Raw genomic sequence first — 26,797 nt, 5'->3', positions numbered from 1 at the left:
GATCACATTTTCCGCGGATCTTGTCTTGCTTAGACCGTTTTACAGCACTTTAGCCTACAGGCTAGCTATAAACATGGCACAATGTAGGCCTATCTGCAGTTCGTTTACATGGTGACGAGAAAAGTATTAGTGAATGTTCTATCATTTGCCTAACTCTTACTCATTCAAGAAAGTAAAAATGTGAGCTAGCCCAATGCTTGATTTTCGAGTTTTACTTTCCCATTTCTAGAAGAAGTGTTATTAGTGTTAGTGGAAATCTAAAATCGTATATATAACCGCATTCCCGGACACCCTGAAATAATGCAAGTTCTCGTCAAAAACTGTACTAACAATTAACCATTCGTGGTACCTAAATTATCATGTTTAAGTTCTGTTTTAACCATACACTATATTTAGTGCTCAAACTGACTTCCTCAGAAAATTTTGCACTGAAGAAAATCGTGTAGTGTACATGTAGGTTATGGTTACGCATTTACCAAATAATTGCGGAAAGTCAAAACTAGATCTGCGTCTTATCATGATTTTCTGCGAATTAGTAACCGGAAATAGGCCGTTTGTGACTATTTTTTTTTTTTTTTTTGATATACTTAAAGAGAAGAAACAATGTTGGCGTCGAATAACGCGGCATTTGTTATAAGCTTAATGAGTTTGTGTGAATGTTAAATAACTACACAGATAATGGTCCCATCCTACGCCCATCATATGTGGATCGACGTATAATGTGAACATTTTGCTGTCATATTACACCCTTCCTACGCAGATGTTCCGACCCACATCCGTGCCAGATATATCGTTAGGATCTAGCAGTACTGGCAAGATTTTCAAAAAACATTCATTAACCTGAACTGAAATATCACATACATCATCCTTGGATAATGTAATCATTTTTTGATTAAGGAAGTCAAGATTTTTTTTTTTTTTTTCTAGAAAAATGGCAAAATATATAAGCCATTGCAGGATTACAATGTTACAGCACAAAATAGCATACATGTATTACACTGTACAGATAGGCAATAACTATGTTTATGGAACCAATAATTGCAATTTCATCAGGGGCTGGTATAGCCCTACATCCAAAATGATAGGACTATATATTGACTATTCTCTATATTCTTCCTTTCTATGGTTTTTTAAGGCTGTATCTAGAACCATTCTGGAACCATTTTGGTACCCAAGCCAATCAAGTTGTATTACAAATAACTGACTCGAAAAATTTTGATAGTTTACCAATAAAAAGTTGAGCTTTCAAAGAATTGTTTTTCTCATACAGCATCATTCAGAGTTCAATGTCAGCAGCTTTGAATGTCACCTTTAACGCTTAGGGTCAGAACCTTCCAAGTTTTTGGAATATAAAACTTCATGGCCCAGGGCCTGCTTGCACAAAGTGATCATTGGCTAACTTCATTGTAACTACCACGGTGACAGGTTAAAAACATATGCTGCTCTGGTAGCTACAATCTACTTAAACTGATTGCTTTGTGCTGGTTATTTGGCAAATTTGAAACACGATCAGCCTGCCAATACACGCAAGCACTTTTCCCCAACTGATAATCTGCCATGTTCAAGCATAGAAAAGCGATCTCAGAGGAAATGACACATCATAAATGGACGTCACATCCCTAATCCCTTTTAATATTTCAGATCCCGTTTGTGCATGCATGGTAAATATCCACTGTCCCAGACAATGTTTGCTCAAGCGTTGATGAGGCCACAAATGTCCATGTGACAATAAGCTTTCAGTCAAATCATGTCTACAATATAGCACATGGATGTGGCTTAGTACTTTTCACCCAGAAATCCCCAAGCTGCATGCAAGACCACATAAACCCAAATAACTGAACACAGCACTGTGTATACAACTAGATAAATGTACAGGCCTAGATGTACAGAATACATGAAGAAGTCCTTTTCAAAAAGAACAACAATAAGTCAGGAATTCAACAGGTTTTCAAAAGTATACAATGTTCAGGAAATATTAGGCACTGTTACATTTTTTTCTATTGCAATATCCTATAACATTCAAACAGAAACAGAATCGGGCAAAACAAGAACCTTAGTGCAAGATAAAATTTTAGACAGAATACAGATATGTCAATAGTACACATGGCATCTGAATGATAAATGAAAGTTGTATTACAACTAACTGCTGTGCTAACGCCAACCTTATATATTACCCTTTTATATAGTCTCATCTACCCGGTGATGTCTGCAGGTGACCTGATAAATTCTGTGCAAACTGCTGTGCTAACGCCAACCTTATATATTACCCTTTTATATAGTCTCATCTGCCGGGTGATGGCTGCAGGTGACCTGATAAATTCTTTGCAAACTGCTGTGCTAACGTCAACGTAGTATATTACCTTTTTATATAGTCTCATCTGCCCGGTGATGTCTGCAGGTGACCTAATAAATTCTTTGCAAACTGCTGTGCTAACGCCAACGTAGTATATTACCCTTTTATATAGTCTCATCTGCCCGGTGATGGCTGCAGGTGACCTGATAAATTCTTTGCAAACTGCTGTGCTAACGTCAACGTAGTATATTACCCCTTTAAATAGTCTCATCTGCCCAGGGATGGCTGCAGGTGACCTGATAAATTCTTTGCAAACTGCTGTGCTAACGTCAACCTAATATATCACGCTTTTATATAGCATAATCAGCATAATCAATACATGGCTGTGAACATCACAACCTCCGTGTACTCTACCTGTCAGTGAGCATCTTTCCACGAGATGCCGTTCAAGGAAAGGGGAATCCCCACGCAGAGCACTGCCATTTACGCTCACGTCTATGATTAACTACAGATGCCACATCCATATTCGCTGGGCATTACAAGCAGGTTTAATAGACAACTGTTACCCTCAATATATGATCTTATTACACTTGTACAAGACTGCTCTACATACAAAAATTACAATAAATACCATGTACAAAAATACTGTAAAAAAAGGAGCATAGTAATCCCACAAGTATGTCAATTTGGTCAAAGTATAGCACGTACCAGTATAACCTGGATGCATGCCATAAATATAGCTACCGGCAAATATAAAAATTGTCCAACATGACAAAGTCTGAAATTGACGCTTCAACGTGTTCCCTGAAAATTGTAAAAAATATGGAAATAACATAATTTGAGCTAAAACATGTACTGGTGGTACCCAACTAGCAAATAATCCGTGTGTATTCCACACAAAAAAACAAAACAAATTAACTTAAAACTCTAGCCTCCCAAACGTTACATTTATACTGGACATAAAAGTGACTGTTAAGACACAAAGTATATATTCATTTTGTTAGATACTTAAAAGTATGAAAAACTAATTGTAACTACATGTATTAGTAATCCTAAAATCAAACTGTTACATATGTATGTAGAACTTTCATAATGATTACATGTAATGTGAATCTAAAACACATACAATTTATTATTAACTCAGTACACCTTGACAAATACAACAGGCTACAATTCTGCACTTTTCCTCCTTTACCAGACTCTACTTTTTTGGTTTTTGAGCCACTATGTGATCATCACAGCCTTGGCAGAAGGCTACGCATGCTAGGTATCCAATTTGTGCAGTCACCAGTTTTCCCCTCTAATTCACAATTCTTACATGACCTACGTTAGGCATATGTTATTTGCACACCTACCCTATTCTTCAACCTTTTCAACCACCTCTCCAATCATTATTTTGAAGCAAGAGAGAACTATAGAATGTAGAGAAAATAATCTGCATGGTTTTATGAAGCTTGCATTTTTAATGAAGTTAAATTTTTTTCAGAAGTTTGAGGTGGGACATATTACAACATATCAGTGATGCTGGACATTCCACTGCAGCGTCAACGGTGCAACGTCACAGTGGGTAGAGCAAATACGTCACAGATGAAACTACAGAACGCAACATGTTTTGCGTTGCGCAACAAAGGACTTGTGACGCAAGTCCTAATTCACACTAGCGCCACCTTTCGTGAGTGGACAATCTGCCGGTATCCCATTGTATTGCATACATTCCAATGAAAAAAGTGCTTTTACTGGCTAAAAAGGTTGAAGATTTACAGTACACTTTCATGACTTTGTTTCAGGAGTGTAAAGGTGTCAAAGTGTGACAGTACCCCTCAAATTCAAAACAAACAGTGAATTGCACACGCAAATTAAGCAATATTGACATCCCATATATTATTAACAGCAGAGGCATATCAAAATATAGTGTGGCAAACTTTCATTTTGTCAATGGGTACTGCTTTAGTTTTAAATAAGCAAGCTGTTTACTAAAAGATGCTTTGTAATGATGAAATGCGAAAGTAAAATGTTATTTCAAAAACACTAAATGTAAAAATTTTATAACAAAACTTTAAAACCCTTCTAGTTTTTACGTTGAGACAACAACGATTATGAGAAACCCAACAGCTGAATGAGACTTATCACAAAAGTATGCCCTGCAAAATTATTACAATGAAAGGAGACAATACAAATGAATTTATAAATGAGCGATTGTAGGTGTTTAACTGGAAACATAAAAGCCTCTGTGAAAAAAAAGGAATTCAAAAGAAAATACGGATTTCATCAATAATTCTTCATACATAATTCATAATGTGCAGCTGCTTGAAGACAATGGTAAACTATTAAAAATAAGACTACATACATGTACAAACTTTAATTGATACAAAACTGTGTACTATATTTTGCTCTCTTCTCTGTGTGCAAAGAAGAACCTATTTCGCCAGTTACTAATTGTTCCTTAGCTCCTGCTAACTGACCATACTGATAACTGGGAAGGGGAGAGGATCACCTGAGTGAAAGGGCCTTCATTCCTGTCGTGCGTGTAGACTCTGACTAACCACTTTATCAGTCTTTACGTCATCACTTCACAAGCTGTTCATTAACTAAGTTAAGAACCATCAGCCACCCTCAGTGTGCTATTCAATCTCAATGATCGGACTCTCCCACAGCCACTTACCCTGTTTTGTCAACTCTTCCACAAGCGTTCCGACCAGGATTGCAGCTTGTGGGATCGAAAGGGTTGACAGATTACAGTATTTACATATGTGTACCATTTGTTCATTTTCTGAGAGCAATGAAGAGCTTAGTTCGTCTCTTACAAACTAGCTCAGAGCTGCATGTATATGCCAATTTGTTTTTTGTCTTCCCTGTGTACAATGGAGTATGTAACTGACCCATCACAAACTATGCACAATTAGTTCAACTGGATGTCTTCTGTGTGTACTTTTTGTGCAGATAGACACTTTGCAAATGCTGCAGTAGAATCGGTGAAACAGAGATGTACAACTCTGTGTGCAATGCATGTGGCTTTTGGTTCCATCATTTTAAACCATTACAGCAAAAATAATCAACAACAACAACAACAAAAACACAAAAGAAAAAAACACTAGACAATGATGATGCTTCAATCAAAGTTTTCTCCATGAACACGGTTTTGCTTTTAACCTTGATATGCCTGTTTTGCTCCATGACAAAGTTGTGTATCCTGTCCTGTACAGCTTTTGAACTGCTCATGTCAGATAGCATAACTGTAAAGCAGAGTCTTGTCAGGTTACTACCATTGGATCAGCTTAATGGCATCAGCACATTATTTAGTAAGTGGCTCTTCATGTTGGTCTGTCCACTATAAATGGTGGGAATCACTTTGGGTTTTGGTTGCTGCTGTCCTCCCAGTTGTAGTAGGTATATCTGGGAGTGTACTCCAGGTTTCCACCTGTGTACTCATTGTCTTCCTCATCACGAATGTTCACCTTGCCAGACACACACTCAGCATAAGATGGCGGGGCTGAAAACAGAGGCCAACAAGATATAGTTTCAAGCCCCCTAATTTTATTTATTTATTTATTTGATTGGTGTTTTATGCCATACTCAAGAATATTTCACTTATACGACTGCGGACAGCATTATGGTGGGAGGAAACCGGGCAAAGCCCGGGAGAAACCCACAACCATCCACAGGTTGCTAACAGACCCAAGCGCCTTAATCAATGATAAACATATCAAGTATGAAGACATTGTGCACCTCTTATCCTTAACAACGCAAGTGATACTCAGAAGATTGACAAAAATTTTAATACAGAGATGATGAACAAATGAGTTAATATAGAGATGATGAGTGAATCAAAATAAAATTTCTTTCATTCGTTTAATTATCTATTTATTTAATCTGAGTTTTACCCTGTACTTAAGAATATTTCACTTATATGATGTTGGTCGGCATTACTGGAGGACATTTTTCTCACGAGAAACCAGGCATACTGTAAATCTTCAACCTTTTCAATCACTAAAGCACTTTTTTCAGAGAAATTTAAGCACACAATTATGATCAAAATGATGCTAAAATGATTCATTTGTATCACTAAAGACGCAAAAGATCCGCAGGATCTTCACACATACAACCGGAGAGGAAGCCAGAATGAGATAGACTTGAACCCACAGTGACCGCACTGGTGAGAGGCTCCTAGGCGTCCTGGGTATGACTATGTGCCTTGCAAGACAATCATCTTATAACCACTCTGTCACAGGCCTCTTACCACAGCCTAAAAAAGTACAAACTAATTGCATGGTGTAAATACATGTATGTAAACACTCACGCATGTTTGGCGGTAAAACCGGTGCTGACGGAGTTGCCCCTGGTGCTGGAGGCACGGCAGGTGATGTGGGATTCATGGTCGGGGCAAATCCCGAGGCTCCACCTGGCGGTCCAAAGTTAGCGTGTCTCTCCACAACTTGTTGGTGAGGAATTGAGCCAATCAGAATGTTAAGAGGGATCTGGAGGTCAAAGGCTGGCCCAGAAGGATCTACACAAAACTGTAAAAAAAAAAACAAAAAAAAAAACAGAAAATAAAACGAGTCTTAAAATCCAAATACAAAATGTTTTGATTTCCTGCCAGCTTGGAAATCAGCGATATTTGATATTAACAAGAGAGCTTTCAGGAGATGGCGAATGTCCCCCCGGGGTTTTACGTATATCCTACAGACCAAGTGTATCATGAAGTCATCATCACCATTATATCGGATCTTGTTCATTGGAAAATCTAGAAATAGATCAAATTAATCAGAAAAAGGTAGAAGTGTGACAACCACATTACTATCACCAAACAGCTTAAATGGCCATGTCCTCAACATGTGCTTGTTTTTTAGTCTTACGATTCCCAGGTTTTTCAGCTCAGATTCTTAGTTCATCTACTGGGAGATCAAATTTTTCAACATCTCTTTTTCTATTATCTTTTAGGTTACCTAATTTCTGGAATGACCACTGGGGTCTTAAGATAACTGTACATAACACACCAAGACTTTTATACATGTATGTTATTTATTTGATTGGTGTTTTACACCGTACTTAAGAATATTTCACTTATACAACAGCGGCCAGCATTATGGTGGGACGAAACCGGGAAGAGCCCAGCAGAAACCCACGACCTACATGTATGTTAGGACACATGCTAAACTCCTACTTAAACAATACAAATCAAACATTTCATGTATCCTTCAATTAGGAGCCTGACTGCAAGATATTGACTTACATAATATATATATATATATATATATATACAGTCACGGAAAAAATTATTAGACCACTCATATTTTCTTTGGTTTCTTGTTCATTTATTGCCTGGCAACCCTAAAGGTGTATTAACCGAAGATTACAATGAATACGACAAAAATCCAGCTGATTCCATAATACTTTGTCGTATTTGATATGCTTTAAAGTCAGTTGTATTCCTAGGGTATATGCGAGGCAATTTCATGCTTTCCATTTACATGCAGACTTACATAAAGAGTGGTTTCCTGTTTACATGTAGGCTTACATAAATAGGGGTCTCTTGTTTATATATTAAGATGCAGCACAACTCGGTAGTTGTCAGCTCTCATAATGCCTAAAACGAAAGAATTATGTGGAGCCAGAAAGGCAGCCATCTTGGCACAGCTGGATACTGGATTGAGCGAGCGACAAGTGGCCAAAAAACTGAAGATCTCTAAGACAGCAGTTCATTACACCAAGAAAAAGCAAGCCGAACATGGTACTACAAAACTGCTAGCTGGTCGAGGCAGGAAACGTCTTTCTACCCCACGAGATGACCGAGCACTCATCCGGTCCTGTATCAAGAATCGTCGTCAGACCTCCAGAGACCTTAGAAATGAGTGGGCATTGTCAACAAATGTGACCTGTTCAGCAAGAACAGTTCGAAACCGACTTCTTGAAGCTGGTCTAAAGTCGCACAGGGCACGGAAGAAGCCCTTCATCAACAAGAGGCAGCAGAAGGCCCGCTTGCGTTTTGCGAGGGATCACAAGAATTGGACTGTTGATGATTGGGCTAAAGTTCTCTTCAGTGATGAATCCAATTTTGAGTTGATGCCTACTCCAGCCAACTTACTGGTTAGGAGGAAGCCTGGGGAAGCCTACAAACCAGACTGCCTTGCTCCTACTGTAAAGCATGGGGGTGGATCAGTGATGATCTGGGGTTGTTTCAGTATGGGTGGAACAGGACAGATGCAGTTGTGTGAAGGGAGAATGAACCAAGTCACATACAGAGCTACTCTTGAAAACAGTCTTCTTCCATCAGCTGCTAAACTCTTTCCTGGCTCGAATGACTGGATTTTCCAACAAGACAATGCCCCTTGCCACACGGCAAGGTCAGTTAAAACCTGGATAGAGAACCGGAACATTCGAACCATGAATTGGCCTACTCAGTCACCTGATCTGAATCCAATTGAAAACCTGTGGAATATTATCAAGTTCAAAATGGAGAACCACAAGCCCAAAAACAAAGCAAATTTGTTCGAATTTTTGCAACAGGAATGGGCTGCTGTGACCGCAGGGCAATGTAACAAACTGGTGGAGAGCATGCCAAGGCGCATGGCTGCAGTCATCAAAAACAATGGGCATGCAATCAAGTACTAACTCCCGTGTGAGACTGAGAGTCATGTGACTACGTGACTAGGAGACAGGAGAAAAAATGAAATGCCAAAATGTTTTTGAGAATACAGTTGCCACATCTACAGATGTATGAACTTAAGTGATTTTGGTCATTGTCAAGAAAGTCATAGAGAACTGATAGATATCACCTCTTAAATAAAACCCTTATGAACTATTTCTGTTTTCATCACTTTCTTTGCCCAAACAAATGTTCCTTCAGTTGTGCAAGGTTTTAAAATGAACAAGAAATGGGAGAAAGCAAGGGTGGTCTAATAATTTTTTCCATGACTGTATATATATATATAATATAAAATATACATATAATATCGTAAAATACAATTATACAAATAATTATCGGACACAATTTGTGAACACCCCATTTCTTAATATTAAGTCCATTCACCTTCAGTATATAGGTTATATCTATGATACTACAGCCGTCCAGCCTGGATGGGGGGATGGGTGGTATATGGAGCCTGTCCCCGGACCACACATCAGATCCCCCTGGGGCGATCTCACTGTGGTTCACCCTGGCTATCACTGTAGTGGAAGATTTGGTCTTTGTGCTTGCGTGGAAAGAGATGACCTGTGGACAAACACAAAATGATAATGACGATGATGGAAAGTAGGTCAAATATACGGAAAAGAAACTAATACTACATACCAGCACTCAAGAATATTTCACTTATGCTTGAGCAGTCAGATGTACAAGCAGTAGAAACTGTAGTCCTTGTGTGCTTGTAAAATCATCTTCAGTTAATCAAGCTAACAAAGTTCAACGCCTGCGAACAAACACCAAATGATAATGACGATGATGAAAAGTAAGATGAATACTGGGATAAAACCAACTGCTGCATACCGGCACTCAAGAATATTTCACTTTAATATGCTTGATATTCAACACTGTCAGGACAGACAGGCTGACAAACTGGTAAGAAAAATACACACTATTTTATGAGGCCCCCATAAAATTCTCTGACTTCACAAAAAGCATAATTTTATCAATCCACACAAAATAATGTCTCCATAAATGCCTGAAGAACACATTTCACACATGTGAAAGGTCAAAGAATTGAAGTGCTTTCTGTCAAGCAGTTCTCAGTAAGGGGGGGGGGGGGGGGGAATAAGGCAATTTAGGCAAACACAAGCCAATCAGAATTGGTAAAATAGTCAATCATACAGGCATGAAAGTCTCTTTAACTAAGTTTGGAACCAAATATGATTAAATTCTGCCTAGTAGTATTAAAGATATCTAGCACCAAACCCCAGACATTGAATGATGGAGCACACACACAGTATGTGTCTCTCCCTTTACACAACAACACAGTTCATTATGCATGCACATTTACATACACAGGTATGTACATGTTAAAGAATTACCTGCGATAGCTCAGCGTACGAACAGGACATTTTGCGACTTGACCCGTTGGTGATTTCAGCGTTGATGACAATGGCTTCCCCTGGGACATAGCCCATTCTCTCCAGACGGCAGACAGCTTCAATGGGACCAGACTTACAGCAGAGGCAACACAGCGTCTTAGAGTTTTGCCCCTGGGGCACTGACTGTAACACAACAGGTAACTTGTCAATGGCAAGTTGCAAAACTTCATTTGTTGACTGCTGTTTAATTCTTATATCACTTATACAAGTATGATAGCAGTTAGGTTTATGGGTGGAGGAAACTGGTGTGCCTGATATACATGTCTATACATGTGAACAAAAAAAACATCTGCTTTTAAAAGCATATTCTTAATAGTGTATGTGCCACTCTCTACACTTGCTTTACATCAGTGAAACCACTATGGACGAGCGCAGGTGCCACCATCAACACTGGCTTTACATCAGTGAAACCACTATGGATGAGTGCAGGTGCCACCATCAACACTGGCTTTACATCAGTGACACCACTATGGACGAGCGCAGGTGCCACCATCAACACTAACTTTACATCAGTGACACCACTTATGGACGACCACAGGTGCCACCATCAACACTGGCTTTACATCAGTGACACCACTATGGATGAGCGCAGGTGCCACCATCAACACTGGCTTTACATCAGTGACACCACTATGGATAAGCGCAGGTGCCACCATCAACACCGGCTTTACATCAGTGACACCACTATGGATGAGCGCAGGTGCCACTCTCTACACTGGCTTTACATCAGTGCCACCACTATGGACAACCACAGGTGCCACTCTCAACACTCATTTTGCATCAATGCCACGACTATGGACGAGGGCATGTGCAAGCTTTGTAATTACAAAAATAAAGATCCTAATGCATTGTTAAAAACATCATGCAGAGGACACTAAACTCGACACCTCAGGGTGTCTTGATCCTAACAGTGGTTACAGTGTGCCTCATCCTAAATTTACATTAATACAAATTAGCTCTATAGTCTAGGCAAGGCTTGAAAGTCAAGAGTAAAATCTGTCAGAATGATAACCCAGGAATCATCCAGGCTGAGGAACATCTCATCTAAACATATTTTACACATGGGACTTTAGTTCACGCAAAAGTTTACTTAGCTAACACCTCTGAAGACCTGGGAGAAAATGTCTGCCTGATACCTGTGGTTTGCAAACTTGCCTACTACAATTTCATCTATGACTTAAGTTATTTCCTTTGCCAGTTTCTGAAAGTCCAGTGCCTTGGTCACGCTTGAATAAATGAACCCTACCCAGAACTTCAGCTTAGGCTAGGCATATAAACCTGAACACTCTTATCTCTCACACCAGCCAATCAGAATCTATTCTGTATCCATTTAATGGCTCACTTGGTGTGTAGGATCATATCCAACAGGACAAATGTAAAGCTTCAGCACAAATTAGGACATTCACCGTATGAACACCAAACAAGTCAAAACCACAACATACTGACCAAAGCCAAGGGTTCTCGGTTCAAATCCAGCAGGTTGATAACTGTGAAGGCAGCTTTGGTTTTGTGGTCAAACTTCCAGGGTTTATCAATGACTCCACTGATGGTGTATCGCACCCGCCCCACTGTTGTCTCGAACGATGAAGGGATACCGTACGGAAGTTGTAACCTGAAGGGGTACATGTGCTGGCCAGCAGGGTGAACAGGGTTATCCCCACCAGCCCCTGGAGCTAAAAAAACAAAAAACATGAAGACAAAAGGTTATATACTGTAAACAGTCCCATTAAGGTGATAAATGGTTTTATCTACATATGTATACATTGGATTGTCCCTTAATACCACACTCCAGAATTTTCCACTTCTACGATGACAGTCAGTTTTAAGGGTGGACGAAATTGGTGTGCCCAGGACTGAAGTGTACCACACGTGAAGTACACTGACGCAAACCATATGAACAAAAGACTAATGGCCTGATGCAGGATAAGAAAAACTGTATAACAGACAGGCTCACGAGAGAGAAAAGTGTTTTATTATGTCTTCATGAACTTCCTGTACAGGCAAATTGCAAAGGCTTTTAAATACTTTATCTTATCACCAGAGATACCTGTACTTTCATCACTCATCTGAACCCATCTGTTCAGAACAGAATGCACATCTACATTGTTCACGGCATCACCATGCTAACACTACTATCAATTTCCATTTGTCTACCTGACAGACGTTTAGCTATTAACCAAAATTTTCATAGTCAAAGTGTATCAATGGCGTGTTTTAAAAATTCGCATATTTTCATGGTTTCCATGGCTACAGCCATGGCTGAAGCGTTCTTCAGTCTCGAAGCACTATTCTGTGTTATAAGTATTTGTTTTCAACGTAACATTAGAGATATTAACAGAGATTAACACTCTACTCTAAACCATCACATGATCAATTCTTATTGTACTGTTATCTTGTTTGCCACTGAAAGCACACAGGGGGCGCGTGACTTAATTACGGGCACCGTCCAGATTGTTTGTAAAACAACCCGTACATTCACATTCTCGTGTGAACGGGCAGGGGAGAGAATCAATAACAGCTTCTCTTGAACAAGGACAAAAGGAGAGACAGCGAGCCGAAAATCAATGATTCCACGCCACTTTGAGTTCGTGAACAAGATCAATTCAACAACACACCTGTATCACTGTTTTGTTCTTTTTTTTTACCTGTTTGTTTGCAGCAGCTCACCTTTTATTAACACATCTGCAATCTCACATTACCAGACTCAATAGAAAAAGCAGAGTTAAATGTCTTAGAAATCAATGGCTGTGCTGACCTGGATTCCTGTTCTTCGACCTGTCTGCCTGATAAATTAGTGACACTGATCTCAATCAAGCTTTATGCGTGTTGATCACTGAACAAATGATTGATAGGAATTAGTGTGATCTCCGATCAACCTCCATCAATAATATACAAAGTGTACAGGCATGAGCACACAAATAGTTACAGCAAATGAACTATAAAATTGCATGACAGCTACGTGTAAGTTATCTGATTGGTGTTTTATGCCGTTCTCAAGAATATGTCACTTTAATATATGACGGTGGCCAGCATTCTGCTAGCTAACCTTCCCATTTACGACTGGAGAGGTAGCCAGCAAAGGCAGCATTAAACATTTTGGTCCAACTAACAAAATTTCATTGAATTTAATTTTCTATTAATAAAAAAAAAAATCTAAAAATATATATGAAAGTAAAAATTTTTATGCATAGTTTTCAGCTATCCATTTCATTAGCCTAACTTCATTTCTTTAGTTTTCTTTCAATTTATAAGACAGGAAAATAAATGTAACTTCCTTGCTTGGCGTTCAGCATCTTAGGGATAGTGCAACGACTGGTTGACCCATATCAGCATAACGGCTCGGGCAGAGTGGCTTACTTGCCTTCAGTGGTCATTTCAGTGCAGTGCAGAGCAGTGGAAATCTGTCCTGCAACATGACACATGACGCACATGACACGTAAATGCATTCTAAGGACTCCCGTGTTGTCATGCGACTGAAAAATTGTTAAGTACGACGTAATACCCCAAGCACACACTCACTTGTTATAGATGACCTGAGGGTATACCCACCTTTTCCATACAACACCAAGATCTGACTGAAATAGCTCTCCCTGGCTGAGTAATGGCGTGTCACTGTACGTCTGTTCTTCCCGGAGCCTGTGGTATGTTGTTCCGTCCAGTGGACATTAGCCCCTCCTTCGAATAGTAACCTAAGACCTAGAACAATAAGCATTTCAGAACCACAAGACTTAGACTTGGTGTGACTAACAGACAAGATTATCATGTGGCCTTAATGTTAACTTTTATGATTTCATTTCATGCTGGGCAATTCTTTGTATACATGTAAATACCATGTACAATAAATAAATACAATAAATACAAACTCTTAATTGAAGTAGTTCTATAAATTTAGTGCTGATACCATAACGGTCACCAGGGGACAGACAGACAGACAGACAGGTGGACATACATGTTCAGGTAATACAACCACAACAACAGGTATATCAAAGGTTTTACCCAAATTAAATTACAGGGCCCAGTTGGTAGAGAGTGTATTAGCGAATATTGGTATTAAGTCATATTTTGTATTTAACATTTTAGCCAAACTCGGCCAACAATGTAGATTATAATAGGTAGATTTATTTCATATTTATTATACTGTCACTTTCTTGAGCTAAGTACAAAATTGAAAACTTTGCTTCAAGTTAAATCTGGTATTTTCATACAATTTTGAACAACTGGGCACAGAGTAATACGGCTGCTTGAATCTTTAGAGAGTGCACCACGATTTGGCTACAATACTGCTGATTTATTTATTTGATTGGTGTTTTATGCTGTACTCCAAAATATTTCACTTATACGACGGCGGCCAGAATTATGGTTGAAGGAGCTCGGTGAAAACCCACTGCTGATTTAAGAATTCCATGTTCATGAATGGTACATGTACATGCACCTCTCTTGTGATGTACCCATAAAAAAGCAGGTAACAAGTGCAACATGGGTGGCTGTTGGAGCAAATCTCAAGGCATGTACAAATGTTACTGTAACATTTTAGCTACCAGTACTCTGAACAAATATATGTATAGTTTGGCCATCATGCAATGATCATTTGTGAAAAATCCAATCAGAATGGCAGCAAAATATGAATTGATTTGATTGGTGTTAAATTGTTCAACGTGCACTCAAGAATATTTTATTTCAACAACAGCAGCCAGCATTATGGTGGAAGAAAACTGCTCTACCCAGAAGAAACCAACAACACTCCTGGCAGCAAAATACATAAACATGTAGGCCGACAACGTGAATATTAACATTTGAATTACAGTTGTGCTGGACACATTATGATGTGGACATTGCGTAAATTTACACATTTAACGATTCAGGGAAGTTTTAAGTCCGGAAGCAAAGCTTGGCACATGGCCGCGCGATCTCAGAGCTGATCCAAGTCTCAGTTTTCAAATCAGTCTTAACTCACACACAGACAAATGCACTACTATATCATCCTATCTGCACAATATCCCATCTCCAAAGACAATCACAGCAGAAGTTAGGTCACCAACGTGTGCACAGAACTGATCTGACAAGTCAGTCTGCTACCAGAGTCAATAATCTTATTACATTACATAAAGTGACATAAAAGACCTAACATTTTGCTCAAAATTGCATTTACAGGCAAATAAATGTCATACAAATATTACTTTAGGTGCTAGACCATTGCTTTTTCAGTGGTATATCACTTTAGCTTCCAGACAAACCACAAAGTCAATGTGCCTTCCTACATGTAAGATCAGAAGTATTTTCAGAATCATCAAAATGTGCAAAAATTTCAACTCATTTACCGTACATGTATAAAACACATGTATATCCCAGTGGAGTTTAGAAGTGTTTCATTTGTTTGCACACTTTGGTCCAACCATCACAAAAACCTTTCACAAACCTGGACAATCCTGTATACATACACGTATATACAACAAGACACGTACTTGTATACATGTAGCTTTGAACCTGAATTGAAGAAGTTCAGGAAAGAAGCTTGTACACGTACAGTTTGTCACACAGTATAATTCAGCATCATGAGATACATGATATTAATTCACTTGGAGAATGATGAACGAGATCTGTCCATAAAAAATCTGAAGCAGGACGCAAGCATTTTATGCACAAGTACATGTGATTCGGTTGACTTTCTCCACTGTTTATTATCTCCATTGTTCATACAAATCCATATGGTTACCATGGCGACAATCTGCACACACATGAATTTATGGTGACTCAAGTGAACAAAAAGCTGTTTGATCTTAAATACTGCATGAGGAAGTCTCTTCTTTGAGTCTCTTTACTTTGTTCATAGAATTACAGACAATATTAGGATGGAAATCGCTTTGCAGGACACATTGCTTTGCAGATCAGTACCGCATGTGCATTTACTCAGCTAATGAGATGCACAAAAGGGAGAAGTGAAGCATTATTCTTCAATCTCATTAACCATGCTGGACTATATTTGAACTGTTATTTGCTAGCTATGCAGCTAAGTACAGCCTATAAGTCCTTGTATAGTCTTTGATGTACTGTTCCAAGCTTGACATGCCTCAAGAACAGTCTGGGTTTTGTCTTCCAAACCTTCAATGAATAGCAGCTGTCCATAAACACTTTTGCCATCATAAAGTAATCCAGACTTAAAGATGATTGTCATTGGATGATCAACACTGTAACTGTTTTAGAGCTTATAGAATTCCCAGCTTGAAAATTATAAAAAAAAACTCTCATTACATTATAGGTCTTAAGAGAAATCCTGGGGTTTGGATCAGCGGAGAAATAAGACAGTGCCGAACAAAATCCTCATGACATGCAACACGGCTTAACGTACATGTACGTATAGCATCCCTTAAGGCTTTATGCCAAACTGGCAATCTGTAAACATGTATGAATGTAATGGCAACCACCTGCTGATTTCTACTTTACATGCACATGTACACGTGTGCTACATTTCTTTATTTGATTGTCTTGTTCACGGCCATAATCAAGAATGTTTCACATAAAACGATGGCAATCAGTATTATGTGACACTAAACTTCCAATGGTAAACCACTAGCCTATGGCAAGTAACTGACAAACTTTCTGACGTGTGTGAGAATGGCCATCAACCATCTAAGACTCCACAACCGACATCGAGAGAGAACCAAATCCTCTGTACATTAACAATAATACATGTACATGTACAACCCAGATACTGCCATCAATAACTAAATGAGCCGGCTTAGTGATAACTGAACACACCTAGGCCAAATCTACAGGTACAACATTTGTACAGCGCATGGCTTGTCACTTAAAATCACTCTCCTATCGGGCAATAATATCACACTGAAATTTTTTTATGTCTGGGCAATAATCACGGATGGGAATGGTTTGTCTAGGCAATAATGCCAGATCGGTATGGTTTGTTCGGGCAATAATGACAGATCAGAATGGTTTGTCCAGGCAAAAATGCCACATGGGAGTGATTTGTCCAGGCAATAATGCCAGATCGGAAGTTTGTATGGGCAAAAATGCCACACGGGAACGGTTTGCTTGGGCAATAAGGCCAAATCGGAATGGTTTGTTGCTTAAAATCATTTTACTACACAGAAAATCACATGGAATGGCTTGTTAGCTGTACACGTATATTTATTTTTCCTTTATTGCTGTTAAGCATACTTGTGTGGAGGAACACATGCAGGCATTTCTCTTACCTCTCATTTTCATGGGCTCCCTGAGGTCAACGCTAACATAGCCCTCTATCACCTGTCCACAGAAATATACCGCCTGAGGGTTGTTCAGGAAAATCAAGAAGTGGTTCAGCTTTCCCATCCTGCTGAGCTTTTTGATGTAATCTCCTTGTTTAACTGTTCAGCTCACAGCTGTACTTCAACAGTCCTAGTGTTCAGCTCACAGCTGTCCTTCCACAGTCCAAGTGTTCAGTTCACAGTTGTACTTCCACAGTCCAAGTGTTCAGCTCACAGTTGTACTTCCACAGTCCTAGTGTTCAGCTCACAGTTGTACTTCCACAGTCCAAGTGTTCAGCTCACAGTTGTACTTCCACAGTCCAAGTGTTCAGCTCACAGTTGTACTTAGTCACATGTACTAGTGCTAATGACTACAAGTAGTTCACAACTGTAGTCAGCTTGTCCAAGTGTTCAGTGCTAAAATGCACACATGGACTACTTCCAGTGTTCAGCTCAATTCTACTCAGACTAAGTGTTTCATAAAATCATTAATAATCAAGGCACATGTAGTCCAATAGTTCAGTTCATAATCACAGTCTGAATATTTTCTTCACAGTCAAACCTAAAATACAGTGAAAATGTTCTCAGCACAATAATACCTTTGAATGCAGAAAGTCCGAGTATTCAGGCTCAAAAGCACATTCAAACTGCATCAGTCTTCAGCAGATTTATAAGCCTAAACATCTGATTCTGTTAGCAGAAATCTTGCAAGGATTGCTTTCACCATGACGTAGATTAACACCTGACATTTACAGTAAGAGGTAAGGACACATGCATGTACCGGTAATTATTTAAAAAAGCTATTCCAACATGCAGAAACCCACCGCCCAAATTGCTCTCTGGGAAATAAGTTACATAAAATTGTTAAAAGTTAAACGTACATGTCCATGGGTGAGCTTTAAGGTCTTCCTTCACCCACACCCTACAGTCACTACCCTCAATGATATTTCCCTTCAGTAGCTATGAACATCCTCATCTCCACCTCACAGCCTTATGTTCCTCTGTGTTATGCTTTGTGACCTTCCCAGCACGATCTTCTAACTGTAGTGTTGAAATAGTGCTACACAGACATAAAAGTGCCAGGCTTTCAGGACCTGAAAACAGAGAGCAGAACATATCAAAAGTAAAGGCACGTGGAAGCCGTGAAAATGTTATGACCAATGTAATTATATTACTCTATATGGAGACACATCCGCCTTAAAAATGGACAGCAGCTTTCAGGATTGGCATGTTCTTGCATTTATTCTACTGTATACTTTCTCACAAAGCCAAGGTGATCCAATCTTACCTGTGAAAATTATGCCAATGACATGATTAAAGGCAATCATATTTTCTTTTTTTTTCCTTTCTTTTCTTCTATTCGTCTATTTTGTCCAGAAACACACATACAGTATATACAAAACTTTTTTTTTAGTTCTAGTAAAATTGCGGTAGTTTCCCACAAAAATATTTATTCATGTTGAAAGATATAAAGGTAAAATTACTTTATCTTCCTGCATAAATTGCATCAATACCTATCGTTATCGTCCTGGTAGCCTACATTAAATATCTCACATTTAAAAATAGCCTGCATTCCATGGATGATCTCTAGCTCCTGTGTAACACATCCCCAGGGATATGTATGTCATTTCAGAAAAGTGACTTACGGCTTCCAATAAAAATATATTGTTTTTATTTTTTTTTATAATAATTTTGAGTACCCTTTTCAAAAACATAATTATCCTTCATCATTTCCCCTGCAATATCTACTAAATGAATCTCTATATTTCCCCCAAGAATATCATCTTGTGTAAAGTTTTAATGTCTTCCAATACCCGCTTCCCCCACTAACAACATCCAAAACAATATGTGTAGTATGATCAATGAATGAATGCTTGGGGTTTAATTTTCATACTTAACAATTTATCAGTCATACGATGATGAGGAGTCATTAGGTGTTTGTACAGATACTGTGTCTTCTTGTCACAGGGCAAGCTCATCCTGCCGAAGTGCTGCCGGCACCAAAGCATCATGCCGAAGACACCAGACATGACACCCCACCCAGTCACATCATAATGACACCTGGCCGACCAGTCACGTTTCCTTGCTCTAACCTCTCAGTGATGAGAGCCAAGTGAGGAAGCAACAGGTACCACTTTTAAAATGTTTGGTATAACCCAACCCAGGTCAGATCCAGGTCACCCGACTTCGAAGCAGATGCCATAACCGTTGGTCACCGAAGTGGTCACCTTTTCTATATAATCTGTGTCTTCATTTTTCAGGTTTAACGTCACATTTCCAACAGGTATGATATCCCTGAACAGTATTTCAAAAGACACGTTACATACAGGCCCTTCAATCATTATAAGTCAATGGCCCATAAAGAGGTATTTCAAAGTTCCCGGGTGCATGTAATTCAAAGCCAGGTTAACCTATGAAACACAGGACTATATTCCAAACTGTGAGTTTAATTACCAATCCAACAACGAGAATCACATGCGTATATGTACATGTAACATGCACTTGGAGTTGATCGGGGCTTCCGGTGCTAGGGCGCTACGGTTATCAAGCTAGCGCAGCGCAATGACTCAGGAGCCCCTCATCAATGCGGTCGCACTCAATTCAACTCCAGGTCATTCTGGGTTCCAGTCCTACATGGGAAAGTCTGCCCGCTACCTGTGAATGGTTGCTGCCGTATAAGTGAAATATTCTTGAGTACTGCATAAAACTAAACCACCAATCAAATAAATAAATAAATTAATAATTATAGTTCATACTTTCAGGGCGCCATATTTAAGTGGCTTCAACGTTTAAGCTCAATAATGTTCGTGTACGTTGAAGTATTATTTATTTATTTCACTGGTGTTTCTTTTGCTATACTCAATTTAAAATATTAAGCTACAGTAGAGTACACAATCACAGGATAGAATTTCACAATAATTGTGGACACTATTGAATGAATTCACAGAGAGCCATACATGTAGCACATAAATGTAGCACACACTGTAGCACATAAATGTAGCACACAATGTAGCACATAACTATAGCACACAGTGTAGCATATAAACGTAGCACATAAATATAGCACATCAATGCAGCACATAAATGCAGCGCATACATGTACAGCCATCTAAAATCATCGTTCTTGAAGTCTTTGGAAACGAATTATACATTACGCATTATAGTAAGTGTACAAACAATGTACATGTATACAACATGTAGTAAATGATCTAAAATATCATTCAAAAAATGAAATTTTTACAGACAAATACGTGTCATGAAATATTACTTCTTGGACTGAAAAAGACAAGATGTGCAACTCCATGGTCAAGTGCGAAAATTTAGGTCATTTACAGTACATCACATCAGCTGACTTGTTGAACACAAAATTCTGCTCCTCAATGCTGCACTCAACATGCTATATATACAATACATCTACAATGCATCATCCTACAGCATACATGCATGTGTATGCATGTAGTCTACAGGTACCAATAACAAAATTAAAATCACTTTTGGAAAGAAAAAAAACACTGTGTTTTGAGAAACCTAAACACCTCATTTAAGTTAACAGCCAGGAATTTTATTTCATTTATTTATCTAACTGATAGGTGTTTTACGCCGTACCCAAAAATATTTCAATTGTACAACGGCGGCCAGCATTATAGAGGGAGGAAACCAGGCAAGCCCGAGGAATTTTATTAAAGGTAAAGAAAACACTAAAATAAAGTATTTATCAGATGAAAGACCAGTAAATAATGCCGTGGAAAATAGTCTGACGTATTCATTTTAGAATTTTTCTAAATGACTTAAAACACAGGATTCTGTGCTGGTCTGTTGGGACTCAGAGGGTATCAGTGCTGCCACAGCACTATTTTTCAGTTGAAATAGTACATGTATGTTTCAATATCTATTTGTTGAATACATTTATAGCTTTAAATGAAGATGCAATTTGAATGATGAAATATAGCAGCCTAAGTGTGTAAAGTGACACAAAGATGATGTGGCAATCATTGGTCGTTCGCAATACCTCACCTAACTTCTTACATGTCATAAAAGCTAGCTTGAAATGAACACGCCTACCTGTCAGGCTTACCTGTATTTTAAGGTCTACTCCATAGCCTAGTACCAATGCAATAATCACTGGCCTACATATGTCAAGCTCGTCCATATGGTAAAGGGGACTGATTGGCAGACACTGTACATAATGCGCCCTGTTGACCACAGACACACATAAATACAATCTCACGCTGGCATTCACAGCATAGTGCCATCAATATTTATTGAGGCAAAACTAGATCTGGGTCAAGTACAACCAATCAATAATCCCAAGATTCCCTCTAAATCAACACGTGGATGTCAAGTATGTCAGTGTACTCTTCTTCCCAGTAATATGTATGACAGAGCGAAGTCTTTCTTAGCATATACCTAGATACTTATGTGTCGAATGTGTGACGCTGCAACGTATGTGTGACGTTATGTCTGTTTTTGTGTGAGGTAGGAATGTGAAAAGTTAACTGTACATGTATTATGACGTCAGACAACTGCATGACCTCAGATTGAAACATCAAGAAACAAATGTTTCTTTTTCCACTTTGTGGCGTCTGGGTGTAAAAGATCCAAAAAGGCAAAAAATAAAAGCGATATGTAAATACTGTTCAAATAAACATATTTCTATTGTTGAAATACATTTTGATAATTCACCTTTACATATAAAAAATAAACACAAATCTAGCAATCTAACAAACTCAAATTCTTTTATTTGTAAAAATAAATAGCCTGAACTAATATTATATTGGGAGGTTAGCGCACCCGCCGGTGTGTTGCGTGACACACTTTATGTTGTTTGAAAGGTCATCTCTATATAATATGTATATTTCCACACAGCCTACAACTAAGAGAGGGGTAGACTTGTACACACAACAGCACATGAACATATTCTATGCTACTGGTGTTACAGACCCAAGGGCACCTAGGTACTATATAGTAACATACATGTACATAATGCCCTGTATACCAGGCCCTGGGTACAATATCTTAGCCAGAATTCAAGTTTTGAGTTAGTAACATAGGAAATAACAGTTTTAGAGTGATTTGAAATTTTAACTTAGGTCTAAGATCGTTTCATTATCCCAGGGCCTGATCCTTTGCATAACACCATAGAGAGATTCTTCCTACTTTCTGGGTTAATACCCAAACGGATGGCCTTATGGCTATATGAGGGGGTGAGATGAGGTGGGTCCAGCCATGGAAGTAGTAGAATAGAAGGAGGCACTACTGGGCCTGGTCACACCTGACCCGCAAACAGCATGCTGTTCTACAGAATTATATAAAAAGGCTTTATATGCAGTCCCACGTTATGAATGATCAGCTAAGCTCGCCCTCAAAAGGAGCGTTCTCTACTGAACATATCAATTGCCTCCGTGTAGCATTTTTACCTGCAGGTACATCGTAACAATCTGGTCACCAAGAATGGTTCTAAATTGCTTATAAAGTGACCTATGAGCACATGTTTGATTGACAGCTTTACAAGACTTGGTTAGGTTGTTACTGTGATCTGAAAAACTTTCCAATCAATCAAGAAAAATAAAATTTTGTGCAAACGTAGATAACATATCAAGTTATTGACTGCTTAAGTGAACAGGAAGTCGGAAGCATATTTTCAGAGAAAATGAGTGTTAAAAAATCCAAACAAGGCCCATCTGATTAACCTCTAGAAAAAACCGAGAAAATCAGAATACTGCCTATCTTTGACAGAGTACTGATATACTTTCCGATCAACTTTCATTAAGAAAGATTACACCAACCAAAACAGCCAAATGAAAAGTGTATACAATATTTTCCTCTCAGTGCTGGCGCACAATTGCTCGAGGCCATCCAGCGAGAATACACATAAAGCGATTAAGCCACCAGTCCTACACTGTGTAATAGCATTCATATACAGTAAGAACGCGGTCTAACAAAAGTCACAACACCGCTTTAAGGAAACTCCTCCTGGTGCGCAGTCGTGTAGTTGATCACTGTGGTAGATGTCAAAATGGAATTAAGAAAATACAGTACAATTTTCTGAGCTTTTAATGAAAACATATGTCTGGGATGACAAAATATTTTGAGCTAAAAATCAATATTCTTTCACACAATGAATTGTCAGTTCTTAAAGCCATTCAAAAACTGGAATTGTTTCTAAAAATGATGCAACCTGTTTCATAAACTGAAGAAACTTTATCGACGATTTTGAACTGTGACATGTGCACAGACAAGGTTGAGGTTAATCTAAACCTAAAATAAGAGCAAAATACCATTAGATTATTGCTGCATGGCCGACTTATTTTTTGCAACAATCTCCAGCATAGCCCTTGGAACTCCTGCTGCCCAACAGAACCTGCACATAGCGTTCAATTTTTTAATTTTCTCTCTCAGTGTTAAAAACAGAACTTCGTAATGGATGGTAATAAATAAAACAATGACCAGTACCTCAAGTTTGTTCCAAACCAAACTAGTTAAACCAGTAGGAATGCATCGACCACAAATAAACATGTAAATTATCAGATATACCAAATCATATACAATAGGCCAATTAGTTGCGAAGTGCAACCCTGTATTGGCCAACACAAAGTGTTGAGGAAGTGACAGAGAATAACTGTTTCTAATGTGTCAGACTGACGGTAAGCCACATTTACCGCATCTTTACACACACATTAAATCTACCCTAGCATAAATCGATATCAACCGAGTGGGCCCCCTTATCAACTAGCCTGTTCTGAGTCTTGCCTAACCAAAAACGATCCACGACAACCGCACAAATTCACAATATAAGTACAACCGCACAATATAATTTTCGGACACTACACCCACTGTGGCCGTAAGCCACGTGTCCCCATTTTGCTCAGTTGCGATAACGAACAAGGCTGTAGTGATTAGAGAAATCTGACAACAGTGACTGGTTAGTTGATTGTGGGGACCACTTGTTTGACATCGATTTTCGCTAGGGAAGATTTAATGGACGTGAAGATGTGGTAAATGTGGCTTCCCGTTGATCTGACACATTAGAAGCATTTATTCCCCGTAATTCTCCCAACAATTCTGATCAATACAGAGTAATCTTCCACAAATACGGGCTGATGAACCCATTAAATTCAGTAACTATAGATCAACATTTTTAACCATGTAGTCCTAAAGATTTAGGACATCAATTAAAGAACCATCAGCAACTCTCACGATTTTCATAGGAACTTTAATACAACACATGTATGTGTATTTTCTGCTTTGCTCATGTGATTCCAAAGTCAAGGCGCCAGCCTGTCCTTTCTCTGTCTTGTTGGTCTGCTTATTTGCCAGTTTACACTCAGCCTCAATGTTCAAACATTTATTTAGTTTAATTTCAACCAAAAACCACAAACAGAAGTATCAAAACCTACAGGCGTTGTCGGCAGACCTCCTCAAACTTGACTTCAATCTTTATCAAAACATGTGTCCTGGCTGTTTGCCTGCGACAGCCTCGAGAGCGCTTGCACCGAGTTGTGCCTCCATCTATTCTCCCTCCATGGACCAATATGTCATGTGTTACAGTCATCTAGGGCTTATATGTAACACTTACAGTGAGCACTGAAGATTCTTCAGTTATATTAATATACGCATCAGTACACATGCAGTAGTCCACCTAAATGGACTCAGTCTTCTATTTCACAATACTGACATTCACAGTAACACTACACACCGAGTCCGTTTGGAAGGGCTACAGGACTATACATGCAGTATATCACTAAATCACTATCAGCACTACAGCTTCAAATTTTCATCAAGGATACTTTTTTTTTAAACATATCACACAAACCATCACATGACTTTCATGTACCAAGCTGAAAAGCAGTACCGTACTGGTACATAGTATGTCGCTACCTGAGAGGTTAGATTGATGTAAGCCTACCTCAATGTGTTATAGGCACATCACCGTTTATACTGCTAGGCGTACTCAACAAGTGTTGTTGTTGTAACGGTCGGCTGTATCGTCCAAAAGAGACATGAATTTAGAGAGAAATACACCACAACATCGTTAAAAACGTGTGCATCAGATGAGAAACAACGACATATACTCATTTACCTTCAACAGTCTCGCCTAAAAATGATCAGCCACGGTAATTCGTAATCCGAAGTTTCGCAATACTTCGTATGCGTTGACCGCATTTATGTAGGCCGCTCAGTGTATGCTCGCTGCCTGTTGATCCCAACAGTACCAGTGCTACTCGATCAGTACGTCACAGGTCACTTTCCTCATTTTAAAATGTCCTCGTCCACCACCAATGACCCAACAGGAGTCGCCTTGCTCTTCTGGCGCTCTGAAGCTGACCAGATATCGGTATTAAAAAAAAAAAGAAAAAAAAAGGGCCATTTGGAAGTTGGGGATAATGAACAGAACTGACAGTGATGGGAAATAACATTCTAGAACTTCAGTTATACGTGTACATGTACATGTATACAGTACGTGGATCTGTAGATCTGTACATAAATAAATAAATAAATAAATAAATAAATAATCAACGCACGTAAACACATAAGCCTAGGCCTATATACGCATCTGCACGAGATGCATCCTGGCGAATATGGTGTTGAATGTTGTGTTGGAATCTTGCGCTAACTTTACAGAGCTCTGTATCTGCCATAGCCGAATGAATTAGACCGTGTACGCTAACTACACACGTGGCTATATCTACAGTTAATCTAATATGACAGAGGCAAAGTCATAGACCGAACGTATAGTGTCCAGGCCTACATATAACCTCATTAATAAGTGATCTATGATCAGCATTTAGGCACTATATAGGCCTACAGTAATTGAAACACTTTTGAAACATATATTAGTGTTCTTGCACGAGATGCATTTCTTTATATGTAGGCTACGAGTACTTTAAACGCTGCCTGGCTTTGTAGTCAGGGAAGAGTTTTACGGTTATAGGCCTACTGTTCCATCAGTCTTACAGCTTTCTACAGCTGGCTTAAGCGACGTGAGGCAGAATGGGAAAAAAGAAATAAATTTGAAAATAAAAACAAGTCATTTAGATGTTGTTAGATTTCTAGTACATGTATGGCGTAAATAAAATAAAACAAGTGACCACACAGGTCCTAGGCCTATACTTTGAAATCAGAATCTGTGGCAGGCTGTGATATCATACCATATCAATACTCCTGTTATATTACCACCTCATATATAGGCCTATTTTTG

The 26,797-nt window shown here is 38.8% G+C and overlaps 1 protein-coding gene across 2 annotated transcripts; it reads right to left on the bottom strand.

The window, feature by feature from the left end:
• Positions 1-1,310: 1,310 nt before the first annotated feature.
• Positions 1,311-25,816, bottom strand: LOC135470387 (arrestin domain-containing protein 3-like). Of its 2 annotated transcripts, none has more exons than XM_064749297.1 (8): positions 25,679-25,816; positions 17,566-18,692; positions 13,907-14,053; positions 11,804-12,030; positions 10,298-10,480; positions 9,321-9,503; positions 6,591-6,807; positions 1,311-5,783 (listed from the first exon to the last, which is right to left on the bottom strand). In XM_064749297.1, exons 2-8 carry the CDS (start codon positions 17,681-17,683, stop codon positions 5,638-5,640), a joined length of 1,221 nt encoding a protein of 406 aa, XP_064605367.1. In that variant the 5' UTR covers positions 17,684-18,692; positions 25,679-25,816; the 3' UTR covers positions 1,311-5,637. The 2 variants fall into 2 exon arrangements, with proteins under 2 accessions (XP_064605367.1, XP_064605368.1); XM_064749298.1 differs by lacking the exon at positions 25,679-25,816 and adding an exon at positions 21,674-22,131.
• Positions 25,817-26,797: the final 981 nt, after the last annotated feature.

Source organism: Liolophura sinensis, chromosome 7 (assembly GCF_032854445.1).
Source record: "Liolophura sinensis isolate JHLJ2023 chromosome 7, CUHK_Ljap_v2, whole genome shotgun sequence".
NCBI classification, from domain to species: Eukaryota; Metazoa; Mollusca; class Polyplacophora; order Chitonida; family Chitonidae; genus Liolophura; species Liolophura sinensis.
Note: the sequence above shows the minus strand (reverse complement) of the source record. Positions and strands in the feature narration are given on the sequence as shown.

Coding starts and splice junctions, on each gene's coding strand:
- LOC135470387 (XM_064749297.1), bottom strand. CDS start 17,683: ATGGGAAAGCTGAACCACTTCTTGATTTTCCTGAACAACCCTCAGGCG. Junction 6,808..9,320: donor ATATAACCTATATACTGAAG/GTGAATGGACTT, acceptor TTTTTTTTACAG/TTTTGTGTAGATCCTTCTGG. Junction 5,784..6,590: donor GGTTTTACCGCCAAACATGC/GTGAGTGTTTAC, acceptor CTCTGTTTTCAG/CCCCGCCATCTTATGCTGAG.